Below are 15573 nucleotides of genomic sequence, written 5' to 3'. Positions count from 1 at the left end.
CTCAGTTTTAAGGAGATGTTGTGCTTGGATTCCTATAATTGACTCATTGATTGGGTTTTTTGTGTAATGAAGAGACAATTTGCTTGGTTAAATGTACAGCTTTGGAAGGTAACTTTGTTGCCTCTGTTAATAAAATTCTTTACTTTTCAAAAAAAAAAGAAGAAGCAATTCTTCGTTAATTACCTGATAATCTGCAAATGTTACCTTCTCAATAGACATGATTAACAATTGTTTAGGCAAAATCTTCCAAATTCAGTAAAATGATAATTCTTCTCAATCTTCTTGGACAAGTGATCTGTTTGCTTTCCCCCTCCAGCAAATTGGCAACAACTTTAGTGGCTACCATTATCTTTAAAATATCTCGCTGTTGGGCCATATGCACTCCAATCTTTAGGACTTCCTGCTGGTGGGATGGTACTCTCCAATGGTATCTGTTGCATGCATAAATGCCCTGATTATAGTTCTTTGGCAATCTCTTAGCACCTTCACTAGACCCCACCCACCTCCCCTTCCTAGCCCTTTTGATTGCTTTTCTTTTTTCTCTTCCATGGTGGGGGTGTGAAGATAATATCTGGGATTCTGATGCGGTTGTAACACTCAAAGAATAACACTTTACATCCATATGATATTACTTTGAAGGAACTTTTTGATGTGTTTTCCTGGAACCTGCACTTTATCTTTTTCATGTTGGTGTCATTTTTGTTAGCTCTAGCTGGTGGAATATGGTGATTAGTTGCTTTCGATTAATTTCACTACTAAAGGCAAGAGGTATTGGCCCAAATTCTTCAAGTCAAGCCACTAGTTTAGGCACTTTCTAGTAAAACACAATATTTGCTAGTACTAGTTTGAAGTTGTGCTTTCCCTTGTTAATTATAATCTGCATGTTACAAACAAAAGAGAATGTAATTCAAAGCACATTTTCATGCATTTTGCAATAAGTATGAAAGCATTTGAAGTTACCCCAAAAATTCTGGAGAAAATTCCATTCATAACCAAAAGATGTGATAACTAGGAGCTAGATATATACAAGACATAGCTGGAATGTTCTGTTAAACAAATTGCTCTAGGACTAGTTATCTGTGACTACTGAAGAAGCTAAAATTAATTGTTAGTTTAACAAACCAGAGAGCAAAAAAAAAAAAAAAAAAGAAGACAATCTCATAATGCCCCATATTTTATGATGAAGAAGCCCTTTGCTTTGGAAGCTGGCCGTCAACGGGAATGCACTTAACAAGCCAACCAATTGGCCAAGAGACAGCAGCAATGCCAATGCAAACCACCCATTGCTTCCAATCCAATCTCTCAGTATTGGCGAACTTCTTCAGAAACTCCACCATTACTGCTTGTAGAACCAAGGTAATTCCAATAATAGCTAAAAACAACTTGTTCCTTTGTATCCCCTTGAATATGTTCTTCTTCTCCAGATTCCTTGCATTGAACTCATTAAAGATTTGACAGAGAACAAATGTATTGAATATCAGGGTATCTTTAACCTTCTCAGCCACACCGAAAATGGATTTACCTTTAAATTGTAAGATCAGTAAGATAGCTACCTGATAGAGGGCTTGAGCAATGAGGTTCCTCCACATAACTCTGGTAATAAGTGGCTCAGTTCTACCCACAGGTGGCTTTTTCAAGAGATCATTGGTAGGTTGCTCAGTGGCCAAGGCTAGTGCGCCTAAAGTGTCCATTATGAGGTTCACCCACAATAGCTGGACTGCAGTTAGTGGGACTTCGCCAGAAGATACAGCAGCAACAAAGTTGATGACCAAGGCAGCAACATTCACTGTCAGCTGAAATTGAATAAACTTTTGGATGTTGTTGTAGACACATCGACCCCACCTCAAAACCGTTGCCACTGAGGTGAAGTTATCATCCAAAATGACAATATCTGAGCTCTCTTTTGCCACTTCAGTTCCTTGAATACCCATGGAAAGCCCAATGTCTGCTTCTTTTAAAGCAGGAGCATCATTGGTACCATCTCCAGTGACTGCTACCACATGGCCATTCTTCTTCAAGCTCTGTACCATTAGAAGTTTGTCAAAAGGTGATGATCTTGCCATTACTAGGATATTTTCAACCTTTTTCTTTCTTTCTTCAGGTGAGTAATTTCTGAATTGTACACCTTCTACTACGGCTTCATCGTGCAAATTGTCATGAGAATCGAGAATTCCACATTCAAAAGCTATGGCCTTTGCTGTATGCATGTTGTCTCCGGTGATCATTTTGATGTTTACTCCCGCTTTTTTGCAAGATTCTACTGCTTCTTTGACACCTGGCCGACATGGGTCCTTCAGGCCAACAAGCCCCAACCAGGTCAGTCCTGTTTCTTCAAGCTTTGTAGAAATCTGTTCATTTTCTTGTATAACATTTGTGTGTGCAAAGGCAATACACCTCAAGCTTTTATCTGCCATACTCTCAATAACCTTTCCAATCTGCATCCTTTCTTCATCATTCATGGAATTTGATATCCCATTTTTGTCATAATAATATGAACACATGGCTAGTATCATTTCAGCAGCTCCCTTCCAGTGAGTTGCTAGCACTCTGTCATTGCTTCTCCTTATTAGAACTCCGCTTCTTTTTTTCTCTGAATTGAAGGCCTCAACATGGATTAGTTCACAACTTTGTTTTGGTTCGTCAATATTCAAGCCCAAATCCATCACAGCCCAGGAAAGTATTGCTTTCTCAGTTGGACTAGCATAAATTTCAGGAACTGATGTGGAATTAGGTTTATAAACAGTGCCAGTGGTGTTTAAGCCAACCCCTTCACTTAGTAATTGGAGGATGTTAGCTGCTATTTCTGAGCTCGGAGAATTATCGATAGATTCTTTGCCAAGCAAAAACTCCGTAACCTTCATCTCGTTTAATGTAAGGGTGCCAGTCTTATCAGTGCAGATTATGGTGGCTGAGCCCATGGTCTCACAAGCAGAGAGTTTCCGAACCATGGCATTATCCCTCATCATCCGCTTCATCGAATAAGCCAGTGTTAGAGTGACAGCAAGGGGCAAACCTTCTGGAATTGCCACAACTACAATCGTGACTGCTGCTGCAACGATACCAACAACTGAGTCCATCACATCATCAAACTTGGTCTTGCTTCCATTGTATTGGCTTTTCCCATTCTCATCTTTGGTGTGTCCTGTAAAGTAACGGATAAGCAAAACCAAAAGAACAAGTATTGCCACAGACAATCCAATGTTCCCAATATAAGTAGTCAGCTTGCTGAGGCGGGCTTGTAATGGGGTCTCCTCATTCAAGTCACGCCGTATAGAACTCATCATCTCACCCCATGCTGTGTTCATGCCAACAGAAGTGACTAACATGTAGCCATAGCCATCGGTCACCTTCGTACCCGAAAGCAAAAAGGGGTTCTTCTCATTAACCTCAACATGATCACTTTCTCCTGTCATACTGGACTCATCAACCTTCAACGAATGGCCCTCAACAAACAAACCATCAGCTGGAATCTGATCACCAATCTTCAAAGACACGAGATCGCCCACCACAAGTTTAAAGATTGATACAGGATGGTGTCTCCCGTCTCTCACCACTTGCACACGAATGTCACTGCTTTCATGAGAGAGCTCTTCAAACTGTTTACTCTGCCTGTAATTACTCACAGCAGAGACGACGACAACCAGGAAGACAGCTACAATGATGCTCCCACCATCATACCACCCCTCTTTCGGGCCATGCCGTTTGATTCCAAAGGCTAGAGAGAGGACAGCACAGACCAAAAGTATGATAATGATTGTATCTTTGACTGCTTCCAGAACAAAGCTAAAGAAGCTTTTCGCAGGTTGTTTCTGGTACTTATTTGCACCAAAAACTTTAGTTCGAAGCACAAGGTCGATCTCCTCACCTGTGGTTACCATTAGTTACCAAGAAACATGCTTAATGTCAGCCAATTTCTTGTCCCAAAAATATAAGCCTGTGTTTGGTAACAATTCATTTAAGATTAACATGCCAATTCCTACTTATAGTTGTCAAGAAACATTGATTTCTCTATATATACGTGTGTATGTATATATGTATGTACTACTTGAATATCTAAACTGATCTGGTACAGTTGTCCTACTGTTTTTCATAATTCGAAATTAAGTTACCGAAAGAAAATTTTTTCTGTGAAAAACACTTTAATGAAAACTTTAATGTTTTTTATTATTTGAATAAATTGAAAAAAATATTTTTTGAGAAGATGTCGAGGAAGGAAGAAGAGGGTGGAGGGTTTGTTTTTGAAAAATTACCTCAGGCTCCCTAGGTCAATGGGTGTGAACCAGAAATTTTTTCGGTTCACTTTTAATTTTCTCCTTCCAATTTATACTGATCACAGAAACAATTTACAGCATTCGAATAATATCATAAACATGCAATTCTATGTTCTCTAGAACTAATTCATATTCATTTCCTTGTATTCCCTCAAATTAACTACAAAGAAAAAGATAAGAACTTTTCTTAAATCCATGTTTATTTTGAGGGAGCATAGATGGATACTACATTAAGATAAAATCAATCTAATCATATAGTTTAATCATTAAATTGATATAAATCAATAAATCAGTAATATTAAAGTAACTATATATACGTCGAAAGACAAATATCTTTGATTTGATCTCTCAATTTGTTCGTTTTTTGTACAAAACATATAAAAATAAGATTATATTTTGAATAGGTAATAACCAAATTTAATTAACTTTCATATAACACAATAATTTATAATTTTAATAGTTTTAGTCTAATCTCATTACAACCGAATTTGTTTGTTATTTTGTGTATATATGCAGGTTTGGTAAAAAAGTAAGTATTATGACTCTTTTTAGGCAGTTCTGTAGTATTGTCATTTGTCGAGTAACTTTTGTAAATCTATTCATTAATCAAATATAATTTTAACTTGATGTAAAGTATTTAAATTGATATCACATCTTAATTAGTATTTACTTATTTTAATCAAATGTAAATATACTTTTTACTGAGAAAATGAATAAAGAAATTAAATTTACCATTTATTCCCTTCTTCAAATCGCTTTGAAGGAGCGTGGCAACCTGCTTAACTCCTCCATACTGATCAGTCAAACTCTGCAAGCTCTTCTCTTTCACCATCTTGGCAAGACCCTGAGGATCGACGTCGAGGATAGGCACAAGTTCGTCGCCACTTCCTTCAATGTCGATGGTAACGAAAGAAAGGGATCGCAAAAGCTCGGCATTTTTTTCCACAACTTTCTTAGTCAAGCCAACGAGAAACCTAGTCACGGTTATGGCCGTAACCGCTACCCGCCACCTTCGTCTGTAGTGCTTCGAAGCTGGCGGCGGAGGGTCTTCTTGGAGGAGCATGGAGGGGAATTCGCTCGGTTTTCGCGACCTGAGAGACATGCAGTAAGAGGAAAAGGAAAAAACAGAAAGGAAGAGAGGGTTTTGCTCTGGGCTTAGAGAAGGAACATGTACAGGTTTTATAGCGACGATTCGATTCTCGTCATCAAAGATGAAGTAAACGCGTCGAGGAAGTTGCACTGTAGCTTCCTCGACCAAAAACCGTTACCGTATTTATATAGCATGAACGATCAGATAAAGCATGAGGATTTACAAGGAAGGAACAAATTAAAATTCTTCTTGTGGCTTTTTAAGGCTAAGTTTCTAAGTTTAGTATATTCTCTAATAATAAGGGCTTTTTCGAAAAAGATAATAATCTCTATGAATATTCGTGTATTTGATTTAAAGGTACATGTATGTGTTACTAATAAGAAATAAAGTAAGATTTTAAACTTATAAATACAAGTTTTACTTTATGTAATAGCAAGTTTTTTGGGTTGTCAATATAAACCCGCGATACATGTCTTGCTAAATGTATTGATAAATAATATACTAACTAAAAATCATGTAATTTAGATGAGACAACTACCTAAGCTCAATGTAAATTTTAATTATAGAGTACAAGAAAAATGCTTCAATCACACATTTTGTATGTCCTAATATAGATAGTAATACTTTAATAAATTTAATTTAAAAAATTGTTAGATTTAAATGTAAAGGAAGGAGGGGAAATATATTAAATGACAGAAGTTTATCTAAGCATATATGTATTAAAAAAAACCGAATAAATTTATTTGATTGAAAATATTAAGTATATGATAGAGGACTTGTGTGCATAGTTTAAATATCTGGCCCTCTCAATAGTGAAACTTCAAACCTGTGGATTCCTCATTCTTGATTTTCCTTTCTATATTTATAATTCCATAATATAGTCCCATATCTGGTCCTCTCAATAGTGAAATTTATTTTGATTCTGTTCATATATTGGTATATATATGTAAATAAATTCCATTTTCCTCTTTATTCTTCCTTCTCCTTTATCATGTTTTCAGATTATGGGACAAGTCTTAGACTTTACTACTTCAAATGTCAATTAAGGCCTCCTTGTGTTGCAAGATTTTGCAAAAGAGTGGGACAAGGATAGGATTGTGGGATCTGAAGTTGGCAAGAAATTTCCACTTAGATATTGGGAAGTGAGTGTGATTTCTCTTGGTCTCTAGGTATAATTTCTTGTCAAAGACGAAGCACCCCCAAAACGCCTGCATGATCACACCCTTTGTCTAAAGAGTTGTTAAGACTTGTCTCTTATCAATTTATAAATCAATGACTTTGAAATTGACTTAGTTGAAACATGATATCATGTGCTTTGTGTCAAGTTGATATAATTTTCCTTAGAATTCATATATTTCCATCAACGTACTGAAGGGGGAAAGTATATATATATTTATATATATATATATATATATATATATATATATATTTCCATTTATGGATAGTTTAATGTTGGCAATAAAAAATCATAGGAGTGATCTTTGGGTAATAGCAGAAACATGTTGAAAGAACTTCCAAAGAGAGATGTATACATGTCGGGAAAGAGAAGGTCCTATAGAATCAAATATTTTCACTAAGAAGCATGTGCATTATGCACCATATATAGCAAGTTCCCACTGATTTCCTTATTGTACATAGCAGGACTTTTCCACCATTTTTTTATATAAAAAGATCCAAAAAATTCAAACCCAAACTTGGAATTTGAATTCTGAGAACCTTTAAGCTTAAATTTAAAATTTTAGTGTGATATTCCGATTAACACAGTAGTTAGATTCTACTAGATATGGTTAGGAAAAGAAGAACAGGAGGCAACAAGATATAAAAATAAATTTGCTTTCTTTCAACCTTTCATCTTCATCATTTTAATTAAAAGGCAAAAAATTAGGTTTTTCTCTTTCTTTCCTTTTCTTTCCCCTTTCCTTCTACCAAACATTCTTAAGAAAAATTTAAATAATAATAAAAAAGAAAGTGGATTCCTCCACACCTTGATGGGATAAGGCATCTCCATTTGCCTTCGAAGCACGTTTCTCACTAATTCCCTTAGCCTTTCAATTATTTAGTCTAAAGCTTTTTTTTTTAATTTTTATTTAATTTAAAAAAACATATTTTATGTATCCGAATATTGGGTTTAATAGTAAATATGCATATTTCTTTTCAAAAAAATAAATTTAAATATTTTTCTCGAAAAAACACGACTTTCTTTTTTCAACAATACTGAATTCAAACTAAGATGCCACAATTTGATTTTGGCTATCAATTTGGCTCTTCGTAGGCAAGACGTAGAGGCAATAATATTCTTCTTCAGTATCATTGCTTGAGTGAAATACTATTGCTAGGCAAGAATCCACTTTAGTCAAGCATTCTTTTGAGATGCCTTGCACTCTAAGGTCAATGAAATTCTTGGGGTTAAATCAACTTTCCCTGGCCAATTGCATTTACCCTTTAAGTCTGTATATATACTACCAATTGCAATGCCCTAGACTCATTTTTCTAAGCCGGTGCATTAGTTTTCCACCCTTGTTAAAGAAGAAAGCGACACTACTAGAGAAAAAATCTTCCTTCTTCCCAATATATAATTAGAAAGAAGAAGGATAGTTAAATTAATTCATGGCACTAAATATTAATTAATCTATATACCTATCTTCTTACTTTCTTACTTTGCTTTTACTTGTACCTTTTGCTATAGCCTAGATTCGTGGTATCCTTTTAACTCAAGTCTTTCCTTACAAGTAATTCTCTCCACCTCTTTTTCCTATGGAATTGGAAGATGCAATGTCAACATTAAGGAGGAAGACTAAAGGAAAGTATATGAGAGAAAGATGAATCGAGCTTCAACTTTAAACTATTTTAAGTAGAAGATGGCCTTTTGCTTTTGACATTTGAGAAAGAATCACATGAGTTTCTTTCCACTAATAGCAATTAATCTGATTGGTTACCTTTTCCTTCTATGTGAAGTCTAAAGTACACAGTGAGTATGCACTTAATCTGTCAATTGACTCATTTATTAACGAGAGATTAAGTCAATTGATAAATTCATTCATCTCGATTGACAGTAATTTTACACTCGTGACTCTTCATTGGAATTAATTTTTAGTGTACGATCCTTATAGGATAGGACATCTTATCTTAACATATATGGGTCGGAAACTAAATGACCTATATAATTTCGGATTACTTGTGTTAATTCCTATCAATGAAGGCAAATTGAAGCCCTATGTTCAAGAAATAAGAGGAGGGTCTTACAGTACAAAATAACCAGTAAAAAGAGATGAATTTTCCTAAAGCTGTCTGAATGGGAAGATCTTCTCGCTATTCTAACTAGATTTCTCATAATGGTGTTAGATGGTGCCGATGAATTTGACAATTGTGTCGGTTCGACAATTTGGATTTAAAAAAAAAAAAATCAAGATGAGTTAATTCAAAATATTAAGGGTGAAATCGAAGATAATAAATGTCGATTTAAATCTATTTTCATGAAATTTCGACAACAGGTTCGATGCGACGTTACAGCTTTTGACTCAACGCACACGGTAAAGACTCCAAAACAGCCGAAGAAACCCGTAGCATCTTTTTACCACCATCCTTACTGTAAGCAAAGCACACACCCCAGATCAAAGACTATACAGGTTTAAAACCTGGCATGGACAGGTCGTGCACCCCTACATCACCCACTGATTTTGTGCCTCAGACATGCATATGCGAAGTAAGAAAACTACTTATTTCGACAAGCTCGAAAACTACCAATTCCAGGGCCTTCGGAAACAAAACCATATATGTTCCAATTTAGTTGCCAAAAAATATATTAACCCACCAATAAGTAAATTATTTATTTTGTAATATTTTGGTGTCTAAATTAATCTAAAATCTACTATAGCCGAATAAAAATCTTCTGTCCTCATTTGATTAAGGGTGTCAAGGGTAGGATACCCGTTAATTTTGAGGTAACCGAATCCTAATCCTATAAAAAATCAACTATCCGAATTCTATTAACTACTCAAATAATTTTAAAAATTACTACCCTAATCTTAATCTTATTACATTTTTACTACCCATATTTACCCTAACCCGTTTGAAAACCTTATTAGATAAAAAATTTATTAAAATCTTCTTCATGGATCCCCAATTACCTGAACCCGAATCCGTATACATGTACAATAATATTTCTCTACGTATTTTATAAAATTAACTATTAATTAAATTAATAAAAAACACAAATAATAAAATTTAAATTTAAATAATCAAAAACAAAAATCTTAAATATAAACTTAAATAACTAAAAATAAATATCCAAATAACAATATAAACTTAAATAACTAAACACAAAAATTCAAACAAATAACATAAACTTAAATAACCAAACACATATATCCAAACAACAACAACATAAACTTACATAAATAAAAATAAATATCCAAACAACTAGTGTATATACTATAATATCCAAATATATAATATAAAGTGTATGTGTTCAAAGACATTACAAATTATATGTTATAAAGTGTGTGTGTATATATATATATATATATATATATATATATATATATATATATATATATATATATATTACAATTAATAATTTTATAAGTTATAATTTTTATAATGTTAACACAAAATAAAAAATAAATATATTTATATTTAAAGTATATATATTAAAAGTATTTTAGTGTATATATATATAATAGTAATTTTATTCCTTATAACTAAACTTAATATATATAAAGTATAGATATTAAAAGACATTACAATTTAATTAATAATCATAATTTCATTAATTAATTTATTTAATTATATAGATTTATCTTTAATTACATGAAATTAAAAAAATAACTAAGTTTCAAAACTATTCTAATCTCACAACTTCTTTTTAAATGATTAAGTTTATTCCATTATAAATTTATATAAACAAATTTATATATATATATATATATATTATTTAGTAATTAATTTATATAATAATAATTATATTGTTTATAAATGAACATAATTTATAATATAAAGTGTATGTGTTAAAAGACATTACAAGTTATATACTATAAAGTGTGTGTGTGTATATATATATTATAATTAATAATTTTACAAGTTATAATTTTTGTAATGTTAACATAAATAGAAAGTAAATATATTTATTTTTAAAGTATATATATACTAAAAGTATTATATATATAATATAGTAATTATATTTCTTATAAATGAACTCAATATATATAATGTATATATATTTAAAAACATTTCAAGTTAATTAATAATCATAATTTAATGAATTAATTTAATTAACTATAAAAGTTTGTCTTTAATTATATGAAATTAAAAAATAATCAGATTTCAAAACTATTCTAAACTCAAAGACTCACTTTATGCAGATATATTATAAGTTATAATTTTTGTAATGTTAATACAAAACAAAAAGTAAATACATTTATATTAAAAATTTATATAATAGTAATTATATTCCTTTGTAATATGATATGATATTCATATTTTTTAAATATAATTAATAATCTAATAATTTTTTAATTTATATATATTAATCTCATCACATTAATAATTTGACTAATCATATTTTTAATATATTTGTCAACATTTAATAAAAGAAATTATTTGCCCACATGATAAAAGTGGATCATTTTTATTCAATTATTTAAATAATAATAAAATGTATATACGGGTATTATAATTGGGTTCGGGGCGAGTACTCGCGAAACTCAAATATTATATAATCGGATTCGGGTAACGAGTACCTAAAAAGTGATACCCGAATCCTACCTGAACTCGATTCGGATAATGAAATCACTATCCGAACTTGTTTCGAACCTGTTTATTGAGTACTCTAACTCGGTGTAACTGGGTCGAGTATCCGCGGCTACCCTATGATAGGGTATCCATTGACATCCTTACATTTGATATCTCTTTCATATTATTATGTCACATGCTTACCCTTTTATTTATCAACATCTTACTTGGATTTAGCCATTTAGAATGTATTGCGATTAGCTTTCAATGCAAAGAGTGGACAAATGACATAATAATAAGAAAGAGACGTCAATATAGAGATACCAAATGGAGACACAAAATTTTTATTCAATTCAATATTGTGGCGGGACGAGTTTGAATTAAGAAAAGATAAGAGTAGAGTTGAGTTCGGAATGGTCAAAAAATCATCTCGCCCTACCCCGTTGTCATGCCTAGATTATTAAGATGAATAGGAAAACCATCCTTTTGCCCCACTTAGGCCACAACCTTGTTGCATGCTAAATTTTAGCAAGTCTTATTCGTTTTAATTAATCTAATAACTTATTGTTTTTCCTCATCTAGCCTGGCCCAGGCTCAATTAGGATTTGGTGGGCTTATCTTCATTTGGGTTGCTTGGTGCCAGCCTTTTTAATTTGCTATATATGCTTCAATTGCTTACAAAAATTTGTCAGATTGAATCGTTTGATGAGATCAATGATCCAATATTTCTAGTTTCTACAATCATTAAGCACTTCCTTATTCATCAAAATTATAGAACATTATTGAAAACTCTATCATCAAGTCGAATCCAATGTAATTAATCCTACTAATTGGCCTCAAAGTAGTACAAATTTCTATAATATTATATCAAGGTTACAAATTTCATTTCCTTAGTCATATTCTCTGGTCAGCCCTTCCTATTCTTAATTTAAGTATACAAAGAAGTTTAACTTATAAATACATGGGCATATTGATGAATCTAAACGCATGCAACCTAAGTTGTAAAACAATACTTTAATGCTAGTACATGAGCATTTAGCTCATTAATTGATGTATGATTCCCTATTTAAAAAATAGGATTCGAATCTCCTTTCTTTTAATTATTAAAAAAAAATACTTTAAACCTATTAAGTTGCAGGAGAAGTAGTTGGTCAAGCAGCCAACATCATTCTAACGAATTCCTCATAATTAACTTGACCATCTCCATCCAAATCTGCCTCTCTAATCATCTGCTCTATCTCTTCATCTGTCAGCTTCTCTCCTAAGTTGATCATCACTTGCCTCAACTGCAAATACATTCAAAATTAACAAAGAAGAATATAAGGTACCTTTTTTTTTTTTTTTTGCAAATCAATGTCCTATTTGAAGGGTTAATTGAAGAATTAATCAACCTCAAAAGGCGATATGTAGCCATCTTGATCCTTGTCAAATACCCTGAAAGCTTCTTTTAGTTCCTCCTCTGCTTCTGCTTCCTATGAGCAAAGTGCAATAGAAAAAAATTCACGTAATCAGTCTTGCTTGCTGCTAAAAATTAAACTGTATTATCAAGCTGGTAACACCACATATGCATTACCTTCATTTTCCTTGCCATGAGATTCAAGAATTCCCCGAATTCTATAGTTCCATTACCATCAGTGTCAACTTCATTGATCATGTTTTGCAGCTCTTCTTCTGTCGGATTCTCATCCAATGACTTGATCGCGATAGCCAGTTCTTCCATGGTTATGCAGCCTATAGTATTAATTAACATATCAGTCCAGAAGTAATTAAACAGAAAAGCATAAGGGTGCTATTTTCCCATTAAACAGAAGAACATATCTTAAGAAAGATAGAGAAGAAACGTTACCATCACCATCTTTATCAAAGAGAAAGAAGGCTTCTTGGAACTCAGCAATCTGTTCTTCAGTCAGGACTTCTCCCATGCTTGCTAATCAATGTAAAAACACCCAGCTGAAAATAACAGAAAGAAACAGTGAAGAATGCTTGGGTACCGGCTAGAACTTATGTTGAATCACAAGAGGTTCAAAGCATTTTATAGTGAAACAATGATGAAGACCAGAAGAATTGCAGTGAGTGAATTTCCTGGAAAGTTGTTGGGTTTTATTAATTAATTTCAAAGTCCATTTCCATTCAAAAGTCTCGTGATTGGTTTTTGGGGTCATATTCAATGACGTTTTCCATGAGATATTTCAAAAGGAATTAGGCCTTTTGCAGCTTGCCTAGCATTATAATGACTTGTGAATATTTTTGTTCCCATTAATAATATATGACTATACACCATTTGGACCATGAAATTAATCTTTCCATGCATGCATATTTTCTGGGTGATGCATACGCATACGGCCTTGGGATATAAACTATTACCTAGTTTTGCTACAGAGCTAGCTGCATTGAGTTGCAAGTCACACCAACTTGGGGGACAAAAGTTAAATTAAATTACACTTTATCAAATACCCCAGAAATTTCATTTAATACTAGAAAACAGAGGATTTTAGCCCTGAAAATTTGCCTCAAAATCAGATAGTAGAATTTTTCTTTTCTTTTCTTTTCCCTTTTTTTTTTTCTTTTGGCTAAATGGGTAGAGCACTATGAGTTGTATTGGTACCATTCTTCAGCCAAACCCTCTACAAGCCAAGTGGGGGCAAGTGGCAAATATAGACAGACTTTTTAGTTTGTCAAAGAAAATGTAAGCTAGGTTCATAGCTTCTCCCCATTCATGTTGTGAATTTCCCCTTTTTGACTTTTGATAAAATCAGCAAACTCCAAAATTAAAGCTTTTGCTTAGCCTTATCTATGTCAGCAACATTTTAAAAATTGTTATACTAATATTTTGTGATAATTGGAGAGTAGAAAAAAATTCACCAAGTTATCACGAATGGATCAACGAAGAGAAATAAAACTCCCTTTCACAATAAAAACAATAAACTTTTAACGTAACACGTAAAAAAAAATCAATGAAATGATTAATTTGATTCGAATGAAATATAAAATATTAATTTTAAATGATATAAAATATTAATTTATTATTTGATGTCTTTTTCAACACTTTACAATTGAATCTTTCGTGGGGAAAAGTATGTTATCAAACATATCTTAGTCGGTGCTAACTACCACACGAAGAAATTAAAAAAAACACACTGTAAATGGTGTTTATATATTAATTTTTGAATTACATTGATCTGTCAGTTTCTTGAGATTTGTTAGTCTTTTTATTTGCTATGGTTTTAATTCGTTGTCTCCATCAGTTTGTCCATGCAAAGAAACTTCAACATGCTAATTGAATTGATAAGGGGAGTAGTGGTTGACGAACTGAGACTGACTAATTCAAATAGAATTCTGGAACTTTGTAATGATCGAATGCCAAATAATTTAATGGTTTCTTTTCTTGACCAATGTGTATTCATCGATTAGTTTGTCAAACTTTTGAAATAATTCAAGTTCATTGCAATTCTTTATTACAAAAATAAATTTCTTGAGAAAAATTAGTATAGCTATCGATTTAATCGTGTTTGAATTTTAATTTTAGGCACAAAGAAATAAAGTAAATCGAGAAAGTCAATAATTAATTATGGCAGCTCAAACATATGCTTTGTACCTAAATCTCATCTTACCCTTGAGAATTTAAAATAAATCCAAGTGGTTATAACACTAAGATATTTATTAAATGATATATAGTACTATTAATTAATTATGTGATTATTTGAAACTGATCTTAAGCAAATTGGACCCAGACTAGGGACCAAGCCAATGTGCAACTTTCTCTTCTTTCCTTGAACTTGGTCTGTATGCCGTACAATTTCAACATAGAGAAGTTGGACTTTCTTTTATTAGTTCATAACCATTTGTTGTCAGCTTATTCGTAAAATTGCATTATATTTCAAACTTGTGATGAACACGGTACTTTGACAAAATTTTCTGTTCCGTATCCATCAATTAAGATTTTTTTTTTAATTTTCGGGTAAATAAATCAAACAAATATTTCCACGACACTCGTATCAAAATGTCACATGGAATAATTACATAATGATTTTTTTTATTATTGTTGTTTTCTTTCTCTTTCTGTGTTGGTTAATGGATTTCATTTAGTAAATTATGATAGGCGAAATAGTTTTGAATATAAACAGTTGCCGTGAGGGTCAGGTTGGCTAAAGTTCTACTTTTGCCAGTCTGAAAGCTTTCCGGAAACTAGTCCCATGAGCTTGGACTTGATTGAGGGCGCTGTTTGACATTTCTCTTTGTGTTTGTTTCATTCTAATACCTGTTCTTTTCCAGGAGAAAAACAGAAAGGAAGAATGTAAGTGGTGGAGACAATCTCATACAGGGAAGCAGTTTCTTAAATTTTTTTTTTTAAATTTAATAATATATTGAAGCCAAAGAGAGATAAAAATCTTCACCTCTGGAAGTGAAAAGGAAAATTCATGGCTGTCACTCTCTGATCGTGAGAATAACAACCCAGAATCTCCTTCAAAAGTTCACCTAAAA

At 32.5% G+C, this 15573-nt stretch overlaps 2 protein-coding genes across 2 annotated transcripts; both read right to left on the bottom strand.

The window, feature by feature from the left end:
• Positions 1-985: 985 nt before the first annotated feature.
• On the bottom strand, positions 986-5498 carry LOC18600206 (calcium-transporting ATPase 12, plasma membrane-type-like). Its single transcript, XM_018120617.2, has 2 exons — positions 5004-5498; positions 986-3865 (listed from the first exon to the last, which is right to left on the bottom strand). The coding sequence occupies exons 1-2, from the start codon at positions 5371-5373 to the stop codon at positions 1176-1178; spliced, it is 3060 nt and encodes a 1019-aa protein (XP_017976106.2). The 5' UTR covers positions 5374-5498; the 3' UTR covers positions 986-1175.
• A 6410-nt stretch (positions 5499-11908) lies between these two features.
• LOC18600205 (calmodulin-like) lies at positions 11909-13122 on the bottom strand. Its single transcript, XM_007030523.3, has 4 exons — positions 12938-13122; positions 12665-12822; positions 12483-12563; positions 11909-12377 (listed from the first exon to the last, which is right to left on the bottom strand). Exons 1-4 carry the CDS (start codon positions 13011-13013, stop codon positions 12243-12245), a joined length of 450 nt encoding a protein of 149 aa, XP_007030585.1. The 5' UTR covers positions 13014-13122; the 3' UTR covers positions 11909-12242.
• Positions 13123-15573: the final 2451 nt, after the last annotated feature.

This window comes from Theobroma cacao, chromosome 5 (assembly GCF_053813885.1).
Source record: "Theobroma cacao isolate CCN51 chromosome 5, ASM5381388v1, whole genome shotgun sequence".
NCBI classification, from domain to species: domain Eukaryota; kingdom Viridiplantae; phylum Streptophyta; class Magnoliopsida; order Malvales; family Malvaceae; genus Theobroma; species Theobroma cacao.
The sequence above is the reverse complement of the archived record's forward strand: the minus strand, read 5'-3'. Positions and strand labels throughout refer to the sequence as shown.

Excerpts from the sequence above, each read along its gene's own strand:
- LOC18600205 (XM_007030523.3), bottom strand. The coding sequence starts at position 13,013 with ATGGGAGAAGTCCTGACTGAAGAACAGATTGCTGAGTTCCAAGAAGCC. Across the intron at positions 12,823-12,937 it reads CTTTGATAAAGATGGTGATG|GCTGCATAACCATGGAAGAA; the intron begins GTAACGTTTCTT and ends TTAATACTATAG. Across the intron at positions 12,378-12,482 it reads GCTACATATCGCCTTTTGAG|TTGAGGCAAGTGATGATCAA; the intron begins GTTGATTAATTC and ends ATGTATTTGCAG.
- LOC18600206 (XM_018120617.2), bottom strand. The coding sequence starts at position 5,373 with ATGTCTCTCAGGTCGCGAAAACCGAGCGAATTCCCCTCCATGCTCCTC. Across the intron at positions 3,866-5,003 it reads TTTGAAGAAGGGAATAAATG|GTGAGGAGATCGACCTTGTG; the intron begins GTAAATTTAATT and ends TGGTAACCACAG.